Source organism: Lineus longissimus, chromosome 9, assembly GCF_910592395.1.
Source record: "Lineus longissimus chromosome 9, tnLinLong1.2, whole genome shotgun sequence".
Classification (NCBI taxonomy): domain Eukaryota; kingdom Metazoa; phylum Nemertea; class Pilidiophora; order Heteronemertea; family Lineidae; genus Lineus; species Lineus longissimus.
Genome location: NC_088316.1, coordinates 18914782 through 18932083, shown reverse-complemented (window position 1 = coordinate 18932083; position 17302 = coordinate 18914782). Strand labels below are relative to the sequence as shown.

The 17302-nt window shown below is 40.6% G+C and overlaps 2 protein-coding genes across 2 annotated transcripts; both read left to right on the top strand.

Annotated features, from left to right (window-relative positions):
• Positions 1-929: 929 nt before the first annotated feature.
• LOC135494170 (carbonic anhydrase 2-like) lies at positions 930-9028 on the top strand. The gene is made up of 8 exons (XM_064782011.1): positions 930-1202; positions 6038-6070; positions 6249-6428; positions 6561-6721; positions 7081-7185; positions 7543-7618; positions 8091-8257; positions 8443-9028. The coding sequence occupies exons 1-8, from the start codon at positions 1142-1144 to the stop codon at positions 8638-8640; spliced, it is 981 nt and encodes a 326-aa protein (XP_064638081.1). The 5' UTR covers positions 930-1141; the 3' UTR covers positions 8641-9028.
• An 847-nt stretch (positions 9029-9875) lies between these two features.
• LOC135494169 (uncharacterized) lies at positions 9876-15659 on the top strand. Its single transcript, XM_064782009.1, has 3 exons — positions 9876-10210; positions 11198-11255; positions 13033-15659. Exon 3 carries the CDS (start codon positions 13834-13836, stop codon positions 14824-14826), a length of 993 nt encoding a protein of 330 aa, XP_064638079.1. The 5' UTR covers positions 9876-10210; positions 11198-11255; positions 13033-13833; the 3' UTR covers positions 14827-15659.
• Positions 15660-17302: the final 1643 nt, after the last annotated feature.

The following is a 17302-nucleotide window of genomic DNA, read 5'->3' as shown; positions in this document are numbered from 1 at the left end:
AGAGTGATTTGTGAGGTATCCGACTACACGCGAGTGATGGTCTTTGGCTTGGATACCCCCGAGATAGCAGTGTAGAAGAAGAACAACCTTGTATAAACATTATACTCAGACTAGGTACATTTCATTGTAGTTCCTCTCCACTCAGGTTGCTTTACCGGTAGTCAAGGCTGGCACGTTTCTCATTCGCTAATTGCTCAAAGATACTTGATGCCTGACCGATTTCTTGTCTATATTTATTCATTTCGTTGTTTCCGTGTTTTGTAATTAAAACGGGGAGAGAGTTTTGGTGTCAGAGCCATCTTCTCAAACATCCGTACGAGATTTATGTGGTGTCATGGCACCAGTGTTTGTGTTTGTCCAATGATAAATGCTTGGTATTATTTATCTTCCCACAGTATCTATACCCGTACAAACACCTCCTGCCCCCATAGCAGCAGGGATGTGTAAGAACAGATATGATGGTGTTTGGTCAACATGACTTTCCACTAATCCCTTTCAACTGGTTCGTGAGTTGGCACTGGTCCGAATGCCTCTGGTGGCGTATGCAACTGTGAGATCTCATTAGATGTTTTTTTCTGTATGATTTGTAGTATTTTATCTAAAATGAACTCAGAAAAAGTATGATCGTTCGATTGTGTGATTGAACTGAATTAAAAAATAGGCTTTGTTCCAGACAAACTTGGGTTTTAGCAAAATAAACTAGAAGGTACGGCGGGTATATTGGACCATTAGAAACGGTACATATTAGAGTTTAGGCCGTATGTGGACAGCACTCTCAAGATGACGAGCATCTCAGTCTTTAAAACCTGCTTTTAAAGCACACTAAGAGTAATCACTGAAACAACGCTTATGATCCACCCAAGGACATTCAAATGTCTTTGAGTAAAACCAGACGGCGCTAAATGCACTACTGTAAGGGTTCGGTGGGGACCCACTTGATACCGTGAGAAGCTCTACATGTATACTACCTGAATACGTCACTCGTTTCGTCATCGTGTTCTGAATCTCGACCAATATAATTCGTGTGTGAGCCTCCGATCTGAAGTGTTCAATTAGACTACTGTGATATAACATTTGTAGATATAATCGATATAGGATGACATGACTTGATCATTGCTGACCCCTCTGGATTCTGATCAAGATGGATTTTGCGATGAGGAGCGCGGCTGTCTTGATACTTGTTGCTGGCTTGTTGGATGCAGGTGAGTCGTATATATGTAGATCTTATCGATCTCATTATCTTAATGGTTATCTCATTGATAGTAATTGTGTCGTTTAACCCTAAATCTGGCACAGGCGTATAGCCGGGTCACAGAAGTTACTTCAAATCGACATTGTAGTGTACATCCATGGTACAGGCTTATACCTGTATAATGTCTGGAATAAGACGGTGCCGTGACAATCATTTGGTGCTCTTGATTCATTTTGATAAACAACTGAAGTTTAAATTTGGTTCTTTTGACACCGACATTCATACCGTTGCATTGACCAGATGGAATGCGTATGCCAAACAGCGAGCCGGCGGCATTCGATTCAGAGTTTGTCTCATCGCTGACTGCCAATAACCCCTTTTATTTGGTGGAGCCATTCTCGATCTTTCGTCTGTATTTTGTATTTTTCCTGGCATTTGTTGGCTGGTTACTCTAAGGTTGGGGCGTTCTCGATCGTACTCAAATTCTTCGTATTCCGTCAGACGTCGTGCTGGCTGTTCTCATGGCATGGGCACCATGAGATATATACACCTAAAACCAAGTACACCGTTATGTGTTATGAAAATCCTCGCGCAGGTCCATCACATGATGTGGGATGTGTTTAAAACCCCTTGCTGTTGGAAATAAAGAAGCTACTTCAAAGTTGGTAGAACACCTTGAAGGAAGAAAACATGAGATCTAATTGGGGTTCTTCATTTCCCAAAGGAATCATCGGGCGCCGTGAGATATGATTACCACCAACATGACCATGATCTTGTGCGGAGGATAGAGCACGGAGAAATCGTAATGATGCCACAAGTACGGGTTGATAAAGTAATTGCTCCCCTAATTGTGGGAAAACTAGACCATGTCCACTTCATCACTATTTTGGGTCAGACTTGCAGCTGAGAGAGAACATATAATTGCTGATCGATTTATTTTTTTAACTTCATTGTATTTGGACAAGGATATCAGAAGCACTTAAGTTACCCAGTTTAGAGCTAGATGATATGAGTGTCTATGTATATTAAGCCTTAAGGCCTTGTCTGATCAATAAGCAAGAGCCTAGTTAGGCTTAGTTTTTTTTAAATTGGTTTTGGAATAGTAAAAGGGATTATATCTGAATATATCGCTTCTTTGTTAGTGCAAACGATCCAGTTATACATATAAAGGCATATTTATACTTTCACGAAGATCATAATAAAGAGAAAATCGAACCAATCCACCTACAACACAAATAGACAGTCATAAGACATCCCGAGGCATTGTTCTGTGATTGATTGGTAAACGGCTCGTATGACTCAGCAACTCGCCTGGCTGGCTTGCTGGCCGAGATTGAGGTTCACATTACATTACGTATATACCACGGTATTTTTTGTTTCAAGATAATTCCATGGCCGGGTTCCGCCCATGGCTGACCATTTGGTTCAGGTGTAAAACTATGATATACCAGCATAACCCGCGCTCCGCGCGAAATATTTGTGAAGAGGTACAGTGTCCAGATGTTTATATTGGTGGAACGTTCCTACAGTAGTTGTTAATACACAATATTTTGTGTGATGGCTCTTCGGCTATGAATCCTTGTATTGTTGTTGTATTGATTTGCACTGTAATGTCCTGAAAGCGTTTAGCCCTTGAGAAAGCGACATATAGTTTGGAATAACACATCGGGCCTAATTGACATTGACAATTGTTCAAGTATCCAGAGTATACCGATGCATGATCATGCCAGTTATCATGTTTTGAAGCCGATAAATGAATATTATATATACACAGGATCATGTCAAAGTTTACTGCTTGTTATGTCGACCCCATCACGTATGGATTCCGCTGTTACTTGACGAAATGAGGACCTACCAATGTTCAGTTTGTAACAGTTTCGTGCAATCCTATAAATCGTGTGTCTCTCCCGGTAACCTCTTTCTTGTGATAAAACATCCATCAATTTCTTCCACATACTTTGCTGGGTGTAAATATTTGATAATTACTTGATGAAGTGATGTAGATGCATGATAAATACGAGTTGCTGATGCCGGATCGTATGTTGTGCAAACTGTCCAAGGTCATTATCCTCATTTTACTTAACATCAGGCATCTAACGTGGTGAAGGTTGTATTCATTTTCCTCTTCTAGGAAGAAGATGCTTATAATGTGCAATTTACCGCCAATTTTATGAGAATGTAATGCGCTGAATACCAAACGCCTTGGTCGTGATTATCAGATTTCAAAGTTGATTAGCTAATCAGCTGAGCGAACTAATTTAATCAAAATGACCTGATCACATCATACCCTGACTAATTAAAACATTGATTTTCTGCCCAACGTGATCTATTTGAAAATGAACAGCCTAACCCCTGACTAAACGCACATTTTCCACTGAGTATATAGCAAACGTTATTTGACACTGACACCCACGTCTTGGAAGCCAAGCAATGTCTATAAGAACATCTCAAGCAGAGTCAGAGTTGGTTCTGCTAGAAATAGCATCGTGTATACCATCCTGCGGTCTTGGATCATACGCTGCGCTGGCTGCTCTGAGAATGTGATTGAATTTCGTTAGGATCATCGTTAGGTGTGAGCACCACCACAGATGCCAAGTATTCACCCTTGATGTGAAATGAGCGAATGATCCAGAAAAACTCTTGACAAACAGTTCAATACTCGTGTTATGATGAGAGATAGCACATTGCTATGAATATATACTGGCAAGCAGAACTCACATGGCCAGATTACTGCTGTGAGTGTGAGTATAATAGCATGAGGTATAGCTGATGTAAACCTTACCAAGCAAAGTTTACCCACAGAGAAATCCGATATTTATATACATAAGGGAATTCGTACTAAATGACTGATAGGTGTGACTAGTGGTACATGTACATGTGTAGGTGACAAAGGATAAACGGCGTATTTGCACAAGATACAAGGTTAAGATACTGTATATTGTTTCACCTTTGGGAGTTAAGATTAGAGAGATTGCGAGATCGTCATATTTACACTCTTGTGCATCTACATGAAAACATTGCGTGTACGTGTAAAGCTTGCATGAATGTTTGCATGCAAGGTCATGTGATCATACATCTTTATGAAACAAGAAACTGGAGTCGACGGATGAAAAAAAGCAAGACAAGTACCAGAAAAACTTAAACAAGAAGCTGATGTATGCGTTTTCGTTTAGAAATGAGCATTGAACGTGAGGCTAAGTGCTATATTATCTTAGAAATACCATTCTTTTATCGCTCGCTGGCTGTCAAGTATTTTTTTGATACCCGTGTTCTTGGAGGGCTATAGAAGTATGTGCTGTTGTACAAGAGGCACAACCCGTACATCTTAGATAAGTGACCTGAGGTACAGCGTTTAATATAGAAAGAAGATTAAACATGAACACAGTAAGATATCTAGCATGATTGTGTTGTTAGCAAACAGTTAGTACAAACCCAATTTGGCGTGGCGTGGATTCGTCTTCAATAACTAGTACTGACTTTAACAGAACGACATACATTTACTTGCATGTTTGCTCAAATAGCATAACAATTTGGTAGAGTACACAACATACTGCACCTAAATATCTTGGGAGGTCAGACCGCTGACATAAAGAAATAGTGCTGAAAGATATCGAATAGGATCATTGCTCCATCTACTCTTCCAAAACGTTTGCCGCTGATGATATTTAAAATACTTTTAGATATAGGCCTAGAGTTGACCCGAAATCTCGGTACTCATTTTAACAAAAATATTTCGACCCAGTTTCCTGAACAACCCATTGATAACACGCCCTGGTGCTGATATAGATTCAATATATCGTTTTCAAAACCTATTTAACTCTGTCCCCTTTTAAGAATGGGAGCTAGTGAATAATTAGGCCATGCAGATCTTGATTCATTCTTTATGAAGAGTAAACACAAGACAAAAACGATGAAACGAAAATGGCACCGAATTTGTTTTCACGATAACGAAGTACCAGTACTCCAGAATCACTATGAACATTAAGTTCAAGATACCTATCTAGCAAATTCGTGTTTTTCTGGTTTGGTGTAACAGTATTATTGCCAATACCAGTACCAGTGAAGCTAGTTATTCGTACTTGACTGCAACATCGTCAGTCGTGTTGCAATCATAAAGGATTCGCTTGCTTAGTATTCAGTCCCAGGAGGAAATAACACAAATTAGCCATTCGCAGGAATTCTTATACTCACACTATACCAATTCTTACTTCCAAGTTACGGGACATGATTAAGCTCATTGATCAGTTACGGTTACCATAGTAACCGTAACTTCATCATTTGCACCAACCAGATTACCCCCAAATAGTCGTGTCAGTACATCATCTTGATGTGATTTTGTGCCATTGAATTGTTCTCAATGTAGGGATATTCTGGAAAACATCCTCATTAGATAAATCGATCTTTCATTAAGAACATGCCCAACATGAAGCTTCTCTCAAGCATCTTTGGGAGTCTGAATGGGGGCGACTAGCGGCGGCTCAGTCTTCAAGTGCTCAACCGTTCATGTGATGCCTTTCAGAGCGAACAGTTTGTTGTCGTTCATTATGATCACGACTAAACGATAAAACGTTCGAACGTGTTATTTCTCCTTCGCTGCGCTAAATGGCTCTATCGAAGACCATTCTGTCTTTGCTGCCTCTTCATCACTTGGCTGTCAATAACAGTAACATCGAAACAAATGGTAGTGCCGTCGAGGATGCATAACCGACGATGCCCGGGAGGGTGGAATGAGGTTTCCCCGTTCTAACGTTTGTTCCTCCCATTGGAGAGATCCTATTGGCGAGCGCTCGCTGCATCATTGTTCTCCTCTTGAAAATAGTTTTGTTTCTTTCTTTTCTGCTTTAGTCACATGGAATTATGATCCAACCGGCGACCACGGTGAGTACATGAAGTTATATCTGTGAAATTGAATCGCGTTGGTCTTTGTTGATAATCCTTGGCGAATGCAAATACCCCTCGATTAGTTTACCCTCAAGATAAGTTGCATGAGATAATTTGTTGGTTGAAATCGAAATATGCTTCAAACACCAGTTTCTTTATTCCCCCTTACTTGCAGGCCCCCACAATTGGCACAACATGTATGCGGATGAGTGTGACTCTACCAAGTACCCACGACAGTCGCCAATCAACATCGAGAGAGGTCTCCTTCACTACGATCCCGGCCTCGACGATATGCGACTCAACAACTTCGGCGGTGAAAATGTGACGTGGCAGGTCAAAAATACGGGACATACCAGTAAGTATCGTTCATTAATGACAGATGGCGTCCGTAGATGTATATACCCGCTTTGCCTAGTGCAAGGATTTGACGAACATACTGGTTTCACTAGATTTTCTGAAGTAACGCATTAAGTAATGTTTCTTTCAGTAAAGTTCGACGTAATTGATAACAACATCGAGTCAGAAGGAGGACCAGTCGGCGACATCCATTACTACGTGTTGAATCTTCATATACACTGGGGTGATGACAATGAAACTGATGGTCACGGGTCCGAACACACCATCCTGGGACAGCAGCACAGGGCAGAGGTAAAACTGTACATTTCGTCAGAATGCTCACGGCGTTTTGAAATATTATTGATTTACCCAAGTCAACGCTACGAGTGGTTCAACGCATAATTTCACAAGCAAAATCCTAGAAAGGCTATGGAGAAAAGAAGAAGATATAGTTATGAGCATTTTTAAAATGCTCATAACTATATCTTCTTCTTTTACGGCAGTGTTTAAATTGATGTGAACGGCTGGTTTTCCAGCATCCTACTTCCGAAACCCTTCCCTTACCATACATCTGCTGTCGTCCTGTGTACCTACCTCCCTCAAGGCTCAGGCAGACATATGTTATCGAATTGGGATTCAGGTCGACTTCATTCACTTCTATTCCTCTGCAGATGCATATCGTCCACGTGAACCACATGCACCAGCATCTCGGTGAACCTGATCTCCTACAGAAAGACGATGGCCTACTTGTACTTGGAATATTTATAGATGTCGCTGTAAGTCATTCCCAATCACCGTACTGGTCAGTACTAGAGAACAACACCTTTACAGTATCTGACAAACGAAAGGTGGTGAAGTTCACTTTAATTACAGAATATATACTATAATGGTGTAGCGGCATATCATACACAAGACAAAATTAATAAAAGACGGGAACATGTATGGAGAAAAGGGTTTACGGCCATTAGATATACGGGTCGCGTCGTCATATCGGCTACTTTAACATGTTGAGTATCATACACGTACACATTCTCGTGGATAATATATTCTATACTTGTTACCTTGTTTGTATTTCCTCCAAAGTTTTCTACGACTCATTTGGTGTGCTGTAACATACCTCTTTTTTCTTTCAGAATCAATCTAAAGGCCAAGTTCCCAATAAAGAATTCGAAAAAATATCAGAGGCGGCTAAAATGGTAAAAGATAAGGGTAAGAAAACTGACGCATTACTCTCCATCCAATTTGCTATGAGTGCAAACCGCCAGTTTATTAGATTGTTCTTTCAGCCAGCAGTACCGAATGTATTGTTGTCAAATTCTGAGCTTGGAAGCATGTTCCTTCGTTTAGTCCAGTTCCGAGGTGGCGCATCTAGGTCCATTTAAACTGTTCAATAGTCCTCATATCAACACCTTCCTTCATTTGTCATAATAATTTTTGGTCGGACAACTCTCACTACGTCTTAGTACCACATCTAATTGCCTTCCAGTTTGTCGTCGAAAGCATTTGCTGAACATCTCTGATGTATGTCGTTAGATTGTGTTCTGAGGTAGATGCGGCCATCCAAAGTATTTAAGTTATGCTGCAGTTTTTCAATAGTCAAGCTCTGGAATAAATCGGACAGAGCATCTTAAAGACATTCTGTTATAAATAAGCTAATGCATTGATAAATTGTTTTTTTTAGCTGGAATGGTACAAAATCTTACTACGGGATTTTTTAACTTGGGCAAACTTCTACCGTCTAACCTCCATGACTATTACACCTACCCAGGAGGGCTGACCACGCCCAACTGCCACGGAGCCGTCACGTGGGTTGTGTGGAAACAGGTCATCTATATCACACAGGAACAGGTAAGGATACGAGTTTGGCCTCCCTGAGGGTTATTGATTAGATATCTGGACATCTTGACTGGTAGTGGGATACGTGAATATCTTAAGCCACTTCAGTACTTTGAGTAGGCATGCAGGCGTTGGACTGCTGGCCTTACGTCTGACATCTCGGATTCTGTGTGACACCCTTTTGGTATCTTTTTCAGCTGAATCTCTTCTTCACCGTGAAGGACGAGGATGGGAATAACATGACGAACACGTGGCGGCCACCACAGCCGGTCAATCACCGAATAGTCCGCACGACCGCAGAGGCAGACGGGCTCAATGGGTCAACCTGTGCCAGTGCCAGTTGGGGGCTTCTCCTATCGGCGTTCCTTTGGCTGCGTTTATCAACTCCTGCATAACAATCTTGACGTGTATTCTAGTGATAGTTTGCTTCACACAACAGTATGCCAACAACTGGTGTATAAGCTTATTGATGACTTGTTTGACTATTGACAAAAGCAATTTTCTTGATTTTTTATATGTTCACAAAGATATTCTGTATAAAGACATCAATGAAGATTTAAGGGTCAAACTCATTAAGAAATATATATTTGGATATTGTATATGTTCGTGTAAGCTAGTATAGTGATGTTTTTTGGCATTGCCATGACACCCACAACTATGCATTATAACCGATTTGTGCAGCTATGGAATCGTTAGTGATGTGACCATTATCATTATCTTTGATATGTGGATACATGTATATTGTGTATCGTGGGAGAGTAAAAGTAACAGCTTCAAACATGACTCGGTATTGACTTTCTTACAATAATTTCATCTGCGCGTGGAAATAAATTGCCCCGCGCTCGAGAAAGGTTAGTTCCCGATGATTTCCATTTGTCTCATCCTTCTATTCAGCATTTTTTCACTGGTCCCTCACTCTTAAGGTATGCGAGAGGAGGGAGTGTAACAAGAGGCTTGTTATACGAGATGGATGGATCTCCTCGTTGGATACGCAACCGGGACACATTTGATTGGGCCATGTTGAAAGTCTTGAAAAGGATTGCAGTCTCTTAATTAAACCAGATTCCCTGCCATGGTAGAGACAGCAGGTTGGTCATCAGCATTGCATTGTTCACACTGCATCTAAGGTTGCTCCTTTGTGTTATTTTTGCAATACATCTGTTTGAAAGAGAATGGCTTGTTTTGCGTTGGTTGTTAATCTCGTATAGTTCATTGATAGTCATCCTGTCTCATCTACGAATGGCGTGTTCGCTGTACGGTGATTGGACCAACACGACCACCTCCAATGAACCCTGCCCAGCCTATCCCGTTTTCCTTCTAAAGCTTCCGGTCCCTGAAACGTTTCCCACTTTCTAAGAACATCACACAGGATATATACACACAAATCTTTAGTCGAATTTGATTTGATACCTACTGTAAGGTTTGACCTAGAGGCGACTCAATTACCAAATCTAGTGAACGATAGGAAAACTGCTAAGTCGTCGGTAATTCAGGCCCACTTGGTGATCCGAATAACGGGTTCAGCCAAGTATGGAGCCTCATTATGTACCACTTTTCAAAGGTTCATATTTGAATAGGCCTATTCGATATACTGTGTTTGGATTAATTCATCTAATGTACGACGATTTGAATGGGCAGTTTGTGTACAAAGTGACATAGCATGATTCTTATTTCTTAGACGAAAACTTGTATCTTTTCATTGGAGATAATTAGAAGGTGACCAATGTCCTCAGCCGGGGACACCGAGGACAGCCTGTCTCGAGATTGTAGGCTGTCAAATTAAATCGTAGCATCTTTCGAGTGATTTCATTGAATACTTTGGAACACGTGGTGTTATGATGATATTCCATACAACGAGTAAGTGCGGCTACTGTCACAGTGGAAGAAAGAGCAATTAGGACATTCCCGGCATCTGGCACTACAGGAAAAAAGACATGCAGTGGAGTCGGACACTGTAATTATAGTGTAAGTATAAATGGCAGTTTCTTTTTCTTGTTTGGGTTTTGATGCCCTATCTACATATATAACCCTTGCGAACGACAGAGTACGAATTACTACGAAGGTCTGTGGTGTCATCAAAAGGTATGTGGTGCCGTTAAGTTATGCGCGAGTTCAACTCGTAAATTGGCTTTCACACTTACTAGTAGCTCGAAGAGTTATGGAACTCTTCGAAAAATGCGTTGAATTAAGATAACGTCTCTGCAATGCTTTTAAATCTGTCTCGTCAGGCCTTTTTCACTGGCACTGGGGTAAATTTCCCACTGGCCATATCATGAAGAGAACTAATCCAGCGAAGGTTGGCAAATATTTCCTTCATATGATCTGAAGGAAGGTCAGTTGGGAACCTTTTGAACTGTGCTGACCAAGTAGGCCAAAGTCTAAGCCAATATGAGATTTTCTCGATAAAAAATCACATGCAAGGACGTTTCAGAAAAACGTCACAAGACGTTATTTGACGATACAACATTTTTGAATGATATCATCTTCGAAGTAGGCCTACCCGAATTCTTGGAAGCTCGTTGGCTTTTCACTACGCTTACAGCGCAATTATTCGGTGTTTAATGGTCGGCAGAAGTGTAGGTCTGAGCTACCGTAACGGACATGGACGTTTGCCGTTCCATAGCATATATCATGCATGAGCTTCTGTCTTTTTCCGCAATGTTGAACCTTTTGACATCCTTCAAATTGAAGAGACCTTCACTTGAAGATGTACCACTTTATTCGTATACGTATAAGAATACGAACAAGAATGTTGGATTCCGATGTAAGAATACGATTTGAAATAACTTAATCGGGTTACGCGCCTCCAACCGGGGATTCCACGCATCCAACCGGCACCCGCCCTCAATATTGGAATATGACGATGATGTCAAACTGGGCTATGCGTAACAGGGTACTGTTTACGTCCCAGTGGTTGCGAAATGTCTAAATCACGTTTCCTTTTGCTTTAAGGTGCATGTAATGCAGACAAGCTGTAAATTTGACAAGAATATTGTCTGACATATTTATCGTAAGTATGGCTATAAACATATTTGGGAGATCAGGAAACCATCACCGTTGCTTGATCAAACGACCCGCTCGGTCATCCTTATCTTTCCATCTTCCTAGAAAATAACTAAATGTCGGCAAGTACATGTAAACTTCCCTATTTGCTCCCTTTGTTAATTCTAAATAGGTATCACGATATCAATCTGGTTCATTCCCATTGGCTTCCGTTACCATTTCGGTGCAGTCTTGTGTTAAAGACTAATTTTGACCTGAACAAACATGTCACGCCATGCATGTCTACTCAAGATCGATACAAATTATTTCAATTGCAAGTATCAAAGAAGATCGTTTCATGTGACGTTCCTCCTCGCGAAATTCCTTCAGTTAGTTCTTCGTTTATGTATAGAGGCTTTTCGCGTTATTTTATTGAACAGTGTTGAAACAAAATTTGATAGACGAAAAAAAATTCAGAAAATGTTTTCGCCAATGCAACACGAGCAGAACAAACAAACATGTTTGAAGTGATAATCCGCGTCGTCCCTTTCACGTACACACACTCCACATATCAATATGTCATTGAGGTCGCCCTATATTAAAACCACTTATTATATTGATCACTTCCTTCTTCATTTTTTTGTTTCGGTAATGATTTCTCAATAGCTTTCATTTATTGGATAAGTTTTTAGGACACTGTGACATCTTCTGATGACGTAGCCAGTGGTTATTTATGATGTGTATGAATAAGAAATAGCCACACTCAACCGAGAACTGATCGGAAGAACACCTAAGACTTGCAAAACGATTTCATAATTTCCGTTTTATTTGAAATTTCAAACATTTTCAAACAATTTTATATCGAATTGGATTATAGTTTGATAATTTTCTTCATTTACATTATTGGACATGTTATGTATTGCGCATGGGAACGGTAAATGAAATAATCGATACATGTACGCACGTGCTGAGCAGTCGTGATCATTAAGATATATTATTCCACTGCAAGTGATCTTTGGAAGTTATATTGGTAGTCGGACTCGATGCTACACATGGGCATGTTTCCAACTCGCTTTTACCACTCACTAATTACCAAAACCTATGAATGATCGTTGTAAGTGTTCACCACACACTGAATTTTAACAGCTTTTATACGTGACTTTCCCTGAGCCACCATTAAGATTGAATTGCATCTAAAGGTTATAGCTTTATTATGTAGAGATCTTCGTGAAAAGTCACGTCCTTGGTGAGAGTAATTGAGACCTTTACACCACAAGACAGAAAGGGTTCAGCCCATGTCATTTGCTAAACCATTTTGTATTCATCTTTTTGAACATGAAGTCGTCTTCCGCATATCGTGAAGCTATTCTAAAATATCATTAGGATAGGATTTCTAACAACAACTTCAAGGTCTCAAAGACATTACAGTTCTTACAAGTTTTCTTACCTGAGCCATGAGAATCTCCAATCAATTTGGGATAAGACTTCAAGAACGAAACTCTTACTATCGATCTAATTCGATTCACAGTTGGTCTCTCCCTGTGGATGGGTTGGTGAGGATGAGAACCCCGATAAAATTCTGACAGGATCCTGTAACATTTCAATCAAAATCTTGCGCAAATCATGCCAGAGTTCTACAGAATGATACATGCATCTTAAATCGTACGATTCTCAGCAGATTTTCCCCCTGGACTTAAAGTGTGATGACGGATGACACACCGATTTTGTCTTACGTTTAAGCATGAAAACAGTATAATTGCTGTTGCTTTTTAACCTTCTAATCTTTCTCTACGTTGCTTTTTCAGGTTATATACCAAAGCCTAGGACTTATCAAACAGATCAGGGCCAGACTAACTGTTATTCTAAGCGGATATTACAAGAAGTCAACGTTACGTGTGAATGGCGCCCAACTGAGAGAATTAACCAACGCTTGGCAGGCAAATCGACCAATATAACTCACTAAATGCAGACTAATATATCTAGTATATACATTATATTTGCGTTATTTCAATAAGTCTAAGTCGTACATATTTCATGGTGGATTAATAACACACTAAGGCGGTTGTAAACGGGTGTTAGCACCGATCTGACATCGCTGAATCTAAAGGAATGTCTTAGGACCTTGCTCTGTCCGCGAGAACGGCCATTTAGAATGACACAGAATGTAAACAGAGCGATCAATGAGAACAGTTCACGAAGGTTTCATCCTAAAGGCACATATTTGAAAGTGTGTGGGGACGCAGTGGTCGTTTCGTTTTTAAAATTCTGTGGTGGATATATAGCAACCACGAAAGCAGGCGTTTGAATGGAGCTATCTTTGGCTATCGGCCTACAACATTGGTCTCGTCGATAATATATGGATTTTTACTCGATCGGACGGACATCTTCGAAGGATTCATGTATCTTCAGACTAACTTTATCAAAAGACACTCACAAAGGTTGTTTCGGGTTCTCTTTGCAACTTTTAGTATTTCATTAGCGTGGTTATACAATGCTTATCATTTACAATGAAAACACTGGATATTCGGCAATAGGCGATACCCTCCATGCGCTGTAGGAAAGATTAAAGTCTCTTCAAATTATCTTTCGGAGTACCAATCGAGAAAATGAACGACAACAGACGAACGAACGGGATAAAGAAGAGCTTCATCTGGGATAACTTTCGGGACACGAAAAAACTTCTCATGCGCCGTCGCTCAATGCCTTACATTCAGTTAATTGAGAATCAGGAAGCACAGACGCCGAGGAATGATCCTACTGGGGGTAACACTAATATACGGATGCTGAGCGGTATATATTCACAGACTGAGCCCCTCACCAGCAGGTCCGGTCTGGCGGAATCCCTGTCCTTACCAGCTGCCAATAAGGGACGAACTTACACTTATGACCAGCCAAAATCATCCGGGGCGCTACCTCGAACCGCAGGGACACCTGCCTCAGCGGACAGGCGAAGGAAAATATCTCTACCTCATCCGAACACGATTTGTTTAACCTGTAGCAAACAGCGTACAATCAGACGAGCGCGCACCACTGGATGTTTAAATTTGGACCGCGCGCAGACGGCCGATGTCCGGTGGGACGATGATGGGTCCGTGAGGTCTTCGGGTAGGCCGCAAACCCGTTCCGAGGTCTTACGGAATGAGGCCCTAAACCAGGAAAGTGCTGTGAAGCGGACTGATAGTTCGGGACGTATCACTACAGCACGGGTGCCAAAGACTCCAATCACTACGCCTATTTCTAGTGACGTTGACGCTGGAAATGAAAAACCTGATACCGGAACTTCCGGTCCGGAAATTGAAACCACTGTAAGTGATAAATGTCGCAAAGCGGAATCAAAATACGCTGGTTCAAGGGAGAATGAACAGAAAAATGGAAGAACTGAAACGCGTGAAGCAAACGCGGTTACCGCACTCTCGACAGAAACTATGAAAAAGCGTGATAAGCGATTTGCGGTTGGCTCCGATGCTGCGATAGCTGAAAAAGTGTTAGTTTGGATGGAAACATTGCCGGAAAAATTCTCTGGTCTCAATCCTTTACAAATAATTCCAACGTATGAGCCGCCGCAGCGAGAAAGGAGTATAAATGATGAGGAATACTAAATGGCATTCAAACAAAACGCGTTGGTCGTTCACAGTGACTGCATAAACGTACAAAGGGGTTACTGTTAACCTCAGAATTTGCCTAGGTAATGAGGTGATAACCTTCACCTTCTGAACAGTTTTATATCTTCGTTTTGCCACTCTGAGAAAACACTGGTCAACGAACTGTTTCGAGCCTTTCCATAAATCCGCCGTGGACTTGGTTGTAGGTCGATAGACTTCTCTTTCATGTGCCAAATATTCGTGTTCTGACTAGTCTGGTTAGTGTTGTGATCGTATTTTTATGTCTGCATCCTGCAAGTTTCATTTGTCAATGACCAAGAGCCGGGGCAATTTACATTGTAATGTTCTCCATAAAATGTAGCTATGTTTATCCAACTTATTTCATTCGATAGTGTGCTGCTCATTAGATGTGCTGAAGAAGTAAGTATATTTTTCCTATCATCATCATTCCTGCTCTCCGAACAACAGCGACCAATCTGTCCAACTTTTAAGACTCCGATGATCGACAATTGGGGTCTTAAAGAGTCGCTAAGCAGTTGAGTTGCCTGCTCCCTGTTCGAACAACAGAGATGCTAAGAATCGTATTATGAGCTCTCTCGTCAAACTATGGCTTTGGTGGTCAAGCTACGCTTAACCGTAGTTAAAGTGACAGTGATAGCCCATTGCAATGTGTAATCGGTGATATTATGTTTATTCGTTGATATTTTATCCAAGCCTTTGTGTCATTAAAACTTTATTTTGATATACTTTTCATTCTTTCAATCTAGAAAGTATTTCACGCAAGTCTCAGCTGGGCGGATTTGGCGCGAGACTTCTAAAGTTTGCAAGATCTATCAAATATTCTTTCTGATGTTTCTTTGTGGAAACACGAGCAGATTTGTACCAAGTTGACCAACTGTTCTTGTGTGAAAGGCCTTTAGAGGTCACCGTTTATGCCAAGTCGGTATTTTTTCATTAAATTCAGGGGTTGGCCTCCACATTCCAGATTTTCAATTACAGATTTCATTTGCAATATCTCGATCAGTCGGCCCGTATTACATCCTATCAATGAAGGAACAAAACCGACTTAGATATAATGTGCAGTAAGCACCTAATCAGGTGGCAAGGCCAACATGGACTAGGTTTGTCAATCTGTCAAAGATGTCTCTCTGCTTAATCACAAGGGTAAACACCTAAATAAATATTGGTGGTAAATCCCTACAACGTCATTCCAGCACCTGAATACTCGCATTTCACGAACCTCATATTGCCTTCATTTGACAACATGGCCAATACACTAGCAGAAGGTAAACAGTGAACTATTTTCAGATACTGTCAACTTTCGCGGATGTTGTGAACGCTTGTATGCCAAAAATTTATAATTTGTCTCATTCGATCGTATTCCAACCGTTATGCGTTTACTCTTTCATTTTGCATATTTAATTTGAAGGACATAAAGTGGTGTTATACCCTGTGTCAATGATCGGCAATCCCAATATATGGACACAAGCAACGTTCTATGAGCAATGTTTTTATTTGAAAAAGGCTTATATCATGAAGCCCAGCAATCTGAGAACGCATGTTAAACATCGAACACTTTTTGACATGAACCTCATATTTATATTTTGGTTTATCTTTTATATAAACGGAGGCCCCAAATGGGCAATTATGTAGGACGATATTACGAGAGACCCTTATTGATGATAGACGTTACCAAAGTAAGAGTAGTGTGTCGTGTATTGAATGTCTAATATAACTGTGTTACTGCCTATAAAGCCATAAACGGCGATGTTAATTGGCATTTTTCGCGTTTGACCACAGTACGACTTTACGCACATTAAATGAAAAAGTTGCCATTAAGTATCATTAACCTAATTCATATGTCACGGCAAACTAAAACTTGGTGACCAGTGGATGCAATCATGTGTACATGGTATGTTAAAATGCGGTCAATTGATTCCATCGTAAATCTATCGACTGTAAGTTACAGTGATGATTTCTCTCCCTCATATTGTGGACATCTCCCCCAATTATATTCTAGCATTTGCCAGAAAAAATCAGAACTTCTGGATACGCTGGAGTTGCGGTGATGCATACCATCAGTAGCAGTGTATGACGGCCTATAAACACTGCTGATACCATTGGTTTCTGTATGTTGAAAATGCACGTCGAAATCTCGGTTTGTACAACAGCAAGCCTTAACGCACTAGGGGATCGTAACCACCACTAGGCCTATATTCTTCACCGTCATTCGAAAACATGCTGTCGTTCAACGAGATAATCATATTATCTTCTTTTTTTTACTTCACACTATATATCTGCACGTATCACGGTAATCCTGTCGGAGAGCGTTTCTTATGATAATCGGCATACTTGTACATTACAGATATTGTACAGTACAAGAAGCATACCGTACCTTACCGAAGATTTACAGGTTTTTCGGGTTTTTTAATGAATTTGGAATATATTAGTGTGAGCATGTAGACCAGAGCTC

Coding starts and splice junctions, on each gene's coding strand:
- LOC135494170 (XM_064782011.1), top strand. CDS start 1,142: ATGGATTTTGCGATGAGGAGCGCGGCTGTCTTGATACTTGTTGCTGGC. Junction 6,429..6,560: donor CAAAAATACGGGACATACCA/GTAAGTATCGTT, acceptor TGTTTCTTTCAG/TAAAGTTCGACGTAATTGAT. Junction 7,619..8,090: donor TAAAATGGTAAAAGATAAGG/GTAAGAAAACTG, acceptor TGTTTTTTTTAG/CTGGAATGGTACAAAATCTT.
- LOC135494169 (XM_064782009.1), top strand. CDS start 13,834: ATGAACGACAACAGACGAACGAACGGGATAAAGAAGAGCTTCATCTGG.